Source organism: Corvus brachyrhynchos, unplaced genomic scaffold (genome assembly GCF_000691975.1).
Source record: "Corvus brachyrhynchos isolate BGI_N302 unplaced genomic scaffold, ASM69197v1 scaffold365, whole genome shotgun sequence".
NCBI lineage: Eukaryota > Metazoa > Chordata > Aves > Passeriformes > Corvidae > Corvus > Corvus brachyrhynchos.
The window spans coordinates 604,014-612,313 of NW_008239544.1; the positions used below are offsets into that span (position 1 = coordinate 604,014).

At 51.7% G+C, this 8,300-nt stretch overlaps 1 protein-coding gene across 1 annotated transcript in view; it reads left to right on the plus strand.

Annotated features, from left to right (window-relative positions):
• Nucleotides 1–5,447, plus strand: part of ZNF469 (zinc finger protein 469) — a gene marked incomplete at its 5' end in the record, with an annotated part of 14,322 nt that extends 8,875 nt beyond the window's left edge. The window contains 1 exon segment of the mRNA XM_017741325.1: nt 6–5,447. Coding sequence (XP_017596814.1) covers nt 6–3,614 — 3,609 coding nt within the window.
• Nucleotides 5,448–8,300: the final 2,853 nt, after the last annotated feature.

Genomic DNA, 8,300 nt, shown 5'->3' on the forward strand with positions numbered 1-8,300 from the left:
TGGAGAATCATGATTTGGGAACCAGCCAAAATGTTTCTGGGCATGGTGCTCTGCCCACCATGCCGGGGACCAGCCCTCCTCCCGCAGAGCCAGAGCGGTGGGCGAAGGCAGATGTGCCACCAGGCAGGGAGCACTGCGGGGACAGCACAGCCACCTCGGACCTCCAGAGCTTTTTTGATGATGATTCAACATTCTCCCAGCTGTTCCCCAGGGATGACCAGTTTGTGCGGAGGAAGTGCACGCGGGTGTATGGGAAGCGCAGCAAGAAACCCAAACCTGTCCCCGATGTCAACCTGCAGCCAGTGGGGGCCATTGACCTCTTCACCATCCGCCTGGCTTCTGACCTCAGCGACACCAACTCCTTCTGTGTCACCAGGGAGGACCCTTGTGAGTACGAGACCATCTCCGTTGACGATGCCCTGATGCTGAACATGTGTCATGGCAGCAAGGCCAAGAGCAGAGATGATGCTCCAAGTGGGTCTAAAAGCATCGAGCTGAGGCTGGACCAGGAGGTGACTGACCAAGGGAAGGAGGACATTGACCTGGAGGACAACATGCTGACCTTCTTGTGCCAAAACAGCCATGTGGACAACATCCCCAGCTTGAACATCTGGGGCAGTCTGGAGAAGGAGGGGGAAAGCCTCTCTGCTGAGGACATGTTTGAGCCTCTGATGGACCTTGAGGATGAGCACTCACTGCAGGAAGTGAACTCCGAGCCCCCCGACCTGGCGGAGCAGTCCTACGATGCCAAGGATAACGAGGATTCGGACTCCCCTGAATTTCACACCATCGACATCGAGATGCTGAACGCAAAGCTGAAAATGAGAGACGTGTGCTTCTTCAGCCCTTGCGAGGATCTTCCTGGCCATGGCGAGGACAACACTGTGAGTTTGAAGCCAAAGTCAGGCAAGCACAGGAGCAAGCTGGAAGATGGGAAATTGGGGAAAAACCACGGGGAGATAACCATCAAAACCAAAGACAAGCAGTACAAGTGCAAAGTCTGCTTCCAGTGGTTCCTGACGTTGGGGGAGCTGGATTTCCACAAGCTCTCCCACAACCCTTCCCCTCCTCCTACCTGCTACATGTGTGTCCAGCGCAAATTCAGCTCCCGGGAGCAGCTCCGGGACCACCTGAAGGAGAAGCATGCCAGGAACAAAGCCGGGCTGTGGGCGTGCGGGATGTGCCTGAAGGAGATCTCCGACGTCTGGATGTACAACGAGCACCTCCGGGAACACGCCACCCAGTTCGCGCGCAAGGGGCAGGCGCAGAAGTCGGTGATGGGCCTGCCTGGCTGCTTCGGTGAGGACAATGCCGCTGTCACCCACTTCCTCAACACCATCATGTATCGCAAGCCCAGCAGGTCCTCCCAGCACGGCGACCCCGGCGGCCGGCACGGGGTCAGCAGAGAGAGCAAGAGCCCCAAGGAGTTGCCCCTCGAGCAGGAGAAGGCAATGAAAGAGGCCTTGGAAAGCAACATCAAGGTGAAGCCACCTGCACCCAGCTCCTCCAAAGCATCCTCCAGCCCATCTCCGGAGCACACGGCAAAAAGTGAAAGCACCCCAAAATCTGTCCCCATGCACCCAGACTGCAAGGATCCTTCCCGGGACTGCCATCACTGTGGCAAACAGTTCCCCAAACCCTTCAAGCTCCAGCGGCACTTGGTCGTGCACAGCTTCCAGAAGATTTACTTGTGCCACAAGTGCCCCATGTTCTACCAGGAGACCAAAGAGCTGCGGAGCCACCTGAGCCAGGAGCACGGCGTGGTGGAGGAGCAGGAGATCAAGCACACCACCCTGTACGCCTGTGAGCTCTGCGCTGACGTCATGCACGTCATCAAGAAGTCCTTCATCTGCAGCATGTGCAACTACACCTTCTCCAAGAAGGAGCAGTACGACAGGCACATGGAGAAGCACCTGGCGGGCAGCAGCAAGACCTTCAAATTCCGAGGGGTCATGAGGCCTGGTACTGCCTCCAGGGAGGGCAGGGAGAAGGTGAAGGAGGATGGATCTCTCCGGGAGGGAATGCCGCCGAGCAAGAAGCGGAAGGTGGCTCACCATGGCAGCTCAGTCCCGCACAGGTCACCCATCCACCTGGACCCCACGAGTGACCTTCAGCTGGTAGAAGCTGGAAGCCCCAGCCTGCAGGTTCCCACTGACTCCTTCCCTGCAGCTCCTGATGACCGGGGAGCACCCCAGTCCCCTGTAAAACCAGAAGTCCTGGTGGGTGACTTCTCAGAGCTCCTGGCAGAGATGGAGAAGTCCCCGTTTGACCCCCTGCCACCACCTCCCTGCCTGTCCCCGTCTCTGCCACCGGCTGCTGCAGGCAGCCCCGAGCTCGGCCACATCGCTGGCCTGGCCATCGAGGAACTGGAGAAAGGAGCCTTTGATGGGAAACCACTTCCTTTCTTGGACTCGCCTGAGTTTCCCATGGACCTTGCTGGCTTGGCTTGTCACCAGGCCACCAACCAAAAACTGTCCCCTCCCCTCCTGACCCAGAAACACGGCTGTGCCAATGCCCACAAAAAAACAAGCACAGGCAACAAAGATGAATACAGGGCATGTATCCTGGAAAATCCCAGTGCAGACACCAACGCTGTGGATGCGATCCCCTTTCTCCAGCTTGCCAGGAAGGTCTCAGAGCTTCCTTCCCCTCAGGCGGAGTCTCCACCAGCCAAGGAGAGCCACAAATGGGGCAACCCCAGTGCTGGTGATGCCTCTGCCTGGGAAGGTGCAACTAAGGCCACGTCTCCAGAAGATGTCCACCAGCCTCTGCCCCCAAAGGACAAGACGGCGTCACCCACGCTCAACAGAGCTGCCAAAGATTCGGTGCCACCAAAGAAGTCCGTGGGTAGTGAGGCTGCTCCCGGTGTGGGCAGCCCCAGCAGCAGCGCCGAGGAGGGTCAGCAGCCCATCTCAGGGAAGGAGAAATCCGTGCCTGAGGCTAAGGACAGTAGCACTAATGCCAAGGAACAAGGCAGCAACCCAGGCAAATCCAGTGGCCACCAGCCCAGAGGTGAGGTGGCCAGCAACACCACGAGGCACGGCCACACAGAACCAGGCAGAGCCACCGGCAAGTTTCACCCAAAGAGGAGAAAAGAGCACAAGCCCTTGAGCCACCGGAGCAGCTCCGGCTCCCGGGAGAACATGGAAGGAGATGGGAAGAAGAAGAAAACACGGCCACCATGCCCGGCGAGGAGCGAGAGCACGGCTGAGCTCAAACGTGGCAGCTGGAGCAACGCCGAGGCTCCCACCCTGTCCCCCGGCAGGAGGGACGTGCACTGCAGCAAGCTGGGACCCAAGGCCAGAACAGGCCCCCAGCTGAAGAAGATGGTCCTGGACCCTTACAACCAGAAGAAGGGGGAGCTCCGCCACGCCAACGGGGACATCAAGCGCAGGAAGGCCATTCTGGGCAAGAGCCTCCACCAAGTGTTGGCCAAGGGGCCGGCACCGTCCCCGCGCGGCTCCTGGCACGGCCCCCGCGCGGCCCGCGGGGCCAAGGCGGCCGGCCCGGCCAGCTACCGCAGCGCCGAGTCCCAGAACAACCTGCTCAGCCAACTCTTTGGGCAAAAATTAACCAGCTTTAAAATTCCTTTAAGAAGAGATACTTCAGAATAATTTATGGAAGTGACTTATGGTGATCCTCAGCTGCTTTCATGGGGTTTGCAAGGGAAAAATTATCAAAGCATTAAATTCGTTTGTGTAGCATGATTTCTCTGTCTAGCTTAAATGAACTTGCACTGCAGCCTCTGTGAAATAGTTTGCTTTGTGTCTACTAATCTACTTTAATTCACCTGATTTATCATGCAAATGCTAGAACTTTGATGTTGCTGATGATTTTCATGAACTGAAATTGTAATCGCTTTGGGCAGACTGAATCGTCGAGAGCAATTGCTTTATTGCAGAAGTGCTGAGGTTATAAGGATACTTGCAAATCTCAGACCCTTTTGAGTCTGTGTCTGTGTTATCTTTGTACAAAGTACTTGAAGAGATGAACTTCATTCCGTAGACGTCTTATTCATAAGGTGCAGTACACTGTAGAAAGCAAATTTTTTTTTTTTTTTTTGAAGATTTTGCACAAATAATCCCGTACAATTCATTTAATTGGGAGCTGGCCTAAGAGATGATACAATTAAAAAATTAAATTAAGACCCGAGTGTCCTATATTTTGACAGCCATCCCTAAGAATTTTGTTTCTACATCGTCAAGAGAAGAACGACCCAGCTCTGGGGCGCCGGGGCTGTCGGAGCCCTCCAGAGGATGCTGCCACTCTTTGACCACTGTAGACGATGGGACTGGAGGAGAAGCGTCCCCGCGAGCAAACTGCACCTTGACACTTGTGACAAACTCTGATTTTTTAGGGGGTTTGGGGTTTGTTTTTTTTTTCTTTGTGTGTGTGGGTGTGTGTGTGTTTTCTTTTTGTGTGTGGGGAGGAGTTGTTTTGTGCAACGAGAAAACTGTGCCAATTTACCGCAGCGAAAACCGGTACTGTCCGAGTGCCCTCAACGGTATCACTTCTAAACTCTCTTACTGTACTGACGTAGTGGCTCTATAGGTATCCGCTTGTACTATGCAGTTACTGGTGCTATTCTTCATTTGTAATGTGAATACAGACTTCCTTGATTGAAAAAAGAAAAAAAAAAAGGGGAATTGGTAGGAAGAAGCCGTTACCTGTCAGAAAAAAAAAAACCTAAGCAGGAGAAGAGAATTTAAAAAAAAAAAAAAAAGCCAAGTCGAGAGGAAAAACGTTCAGATTTAGGGAGAAAAATTAACTTTAGGGAAAAAGTACAACTTAGAGGGAAAAAAATCAGCTTTAGGGAAAAATGTCCAACTTGGGGAAAAAATACAACTTTAGGGAAAAAAAACCCATTAGGGGAAAAAAAATACAACTTTAGGGAAAAAAATCCTTTATGCTGGTACTCCATAGTGTCGAAAATGTTACGTCACATTAAACGAGCATGTTCTACAACCAAACTTTTGGATCCAGAAAGAAATCTCAGGTGCAAACGAGGACATGGAAAGATTTTATTGAAATACTCCCAAGTCAAGGAGGTGAAGTAATGCACTGATGTGATATGAACAGTCAGAGTACTTTGCGTCTGTCCTGCAATGATTTTTTGTTTTGTTTTAGAGTTAAAAGGAAAAAAAAAAAAAAAAAAAAGAGGCTTTATTCTGTTAATATGTATCTTTACAGTTCTTTGTATTGTATAAAAAAAACTATTGTAGGTAATTTACCTTGGGTGCAATGTGTTCTGTCAAAAGTTTTTATTTTGATATTTTGTCCAAAGAAGCAGAGAGAGAGCAGGAAACGCCGTTTTATGATGTTGTCCGTGTGCTTTTAAAGTGCCTCTTTAATATTGTTAAATAAAGTATGAGATGAAAATATGGGGTGGTACTGTAAAGTCATCCATGATTAATCTTTTCAAATATATTCCAATATTTTCACAGAAATTCCCTGTCTGCGTGATGTTTGTGGGATGTTTGAGGTGTCCTCTGTAAAGGGGCTGAGGAGGACGTTGGTGCCACTGCTGGCACCTCAGTGGTTTGCAAAGTGTTGGAGCTTCTCAACAGCGAGGATGCTCCTGCAGCTCCTCTTCACCGCTGATCTTGTCCGAGTCCTGCTCGTGGCAGGAGAGTCTTGTCCTCGAGGAGAAAAGCCAGTGGTGATGGTGGTGGCCTGATTTGGTGGTCATCAGTTGGTGACGGTGATGGCACAGTTTGGTCGTCATGAATTGGTGACTGTCATAGCCCAGTCTGGTCATTACCAACTGGCAATGGCAACAGCCTGGTTTGGTGGTCATCAGTTGGTAATGGCGATGGGGTTACCTAGTTTGGTCATGACCAAGTGTTGATGGCCCAGCTTGGTCATCAGTTTGTGGTGAAGGTGGTAACAGTGATGGTGATGGTGTTGGTGAAGGTGATGTGATGGAAACAGCCCAGTGTGGTCATCACCAGTTGGTGACAGTGATGGTGATGGTGATGGTGATGATGATGGTGTCGGTGGTGATGATGGCCCAGTTTGACCAGTCCCATTTTTGATGGTGATGGTGATAATGATAATGGCGGTGATGGTGGTGATGGTAGCAGCCCAGTTTGGTCATCACCCATTTGTGATGGTGATGGTGGTGATAATGGTGTTGGTGATGATGGTGATGGTGGTAATGATGGTGTTGGTGATGATGATGATGGTGACAGCCCAGTTTGCTCATCCTCAGTTTGTGATGGTGATAAGAGTGTTGGGGATAGCAATGATGATGATGATGATGGTGATGGTGATGGTGACAGCCCAGTTTGCTCATCCCAAATTTATGATGGTGATGGTGATGATGATGATGACGATGATGATGTTGACTGCCCAATTTACTCATCCCCAATTTATGATGATGGTGTTGGCAATGATGATGATGGCAATGACGATGATGGCGCTGGTGCTGGTGAATGCCCAGTTTGCTCATCCCAAATTTATGATGGTGATGGTGATGATGATGATGATGATGGTGCTGGTGACGTCCCACTTTGCTCATCCCCAGTTGTGATGGTGATGGTGATGATGATGACCGTTTTGGCGATGATGATGATGATGATGATGATGATGATGATGATGATGATGATGATGGGCTAGTTTGTTCATCCCCATTTTATGATGATGGTGATGATTATGGTGTCGGTGGTGATGATGATGCTGCTTCTGCTGCTGCTGCTGCTGATGGTGCTGGTGATGATGATGATGATGATGGTGACAGCCCAGTTTGCTCATCCTAGATTTATGATGGCAATGTTGATGATGATGGTGCTAGTGAGGGCCCAGTTCTCTCGTCCCCGCTTTGTCCTCGAGCTGACCTCTGCAGGCCCCGCTGAGGTGGGGTAGGAGCCGCCACAAAGGCGGTGTATTCTATCCTTTAATTACTGCCGCAATCACAACACGGAGACGCTGTCAGTGAGAGATAGCTCGGCACCGCCGGCTGGGATCCTCGCCACTCGGGGCTTGTAACTAAAACTGCAGGATTAATTTGATTAATTGATAGAATTATTTTCCAAACTACTCTTTTGTTTATGGAGGCTTAAAATGCTTGCCGCCTGCACCCTCCTGGTGTGTTGCAGAGTGGAGATAAAGTGGCTGAAAATAATTAGTATGGCTTAATTTAGGGAAAAAAATAACCTCAAAAGAATTTTGCAGAAAATTTAAGGCGGCACATTTTACTTTGTTTTGGCAGGAAATATTATGGAGCTGGAAATGGGACTTTTATGTTTTCCCTGTACTATATTTCACCAGGGCAGCAAACCTGCGGGGCGGAGGAGGAGGATTTCATGCCTGGTTGTTACCAGAGCTCTCCCACACCTCCAGATTCATCACCTGGGCACCTGGAAATGAGTCTCCTGGGAGCCAAGGGAATGCTGCGGGGATGGGACCTGTCCCCGGGGCCCTGGGATGGGTGCAGGGGCACCACCCCAAAGCAGCACCCATTTTATGGAAGCCCAGGACACGAGCGATGCTCACCTTGGACTCCGCTCCCTCCGGAATGCCACTCCCCAGGGAGATGTTGGCATCATCCCCACATCTCTGGGGGCTGAATTATTTAATTAATCCTTTCCTCTCTAAATGTGAGTGGTTTTCCCCCCCCATTCTTCCCCCTGCTCTCACCCACATCCCACCGCCTCAGTCCCCCCCGTCTGCCGGCTCCTCTGAGCTCCCTAAAGCCCCCGGGGTTGCTGAGTCCTGCATTATTCGGCAGCGTTTGTCACTTGGAAGATTGCGGGCCCCTGTCACTGTGATTCCAGTGAGGATGCAAAGCCGGGCAGCTTCTCCCGGCTGTGGATTAACTCCCTGCTCAGTGGGGGCCAGCAGCATCCCGGGGGGGCTCCCGTGGGACCCAGCACATCCGGGGGTCCCAGCCCTGCACCCCCCCGGGATGTGGGGCCAGTCTGCACCGTCCTCAGCCCGAATCCACAAATCCACGTCCTCAGGGATGGGCCACAGCCGGCCCCAGGGGCTGCAGGGTGGCTCTGATGGAAGAGATGGCGTTGACAGAGCCCCTCAGGGGATTTCTTGCCTTCCTGCCACCACCCTAAATTTTCCTCAAGCTGTTTGCTCTTCAAACCCACCCCTCCCACCCCGAAATCCAGCCGGCCTTTCTTTTCTCAGCCCCACATCCAAGTTTCTGAGCCCGAGGTGCTCTAAGCCTCTCCATAAAGCCTGGAGGATAACGGGATCCACCATGGTTGTCACACTGCAAGCAGGGGCTGCAGATTTAGAAATTTTTTTTTCTTGCTTTTGAGTCAAATCTGGCCGTTCCTTGCACAGCA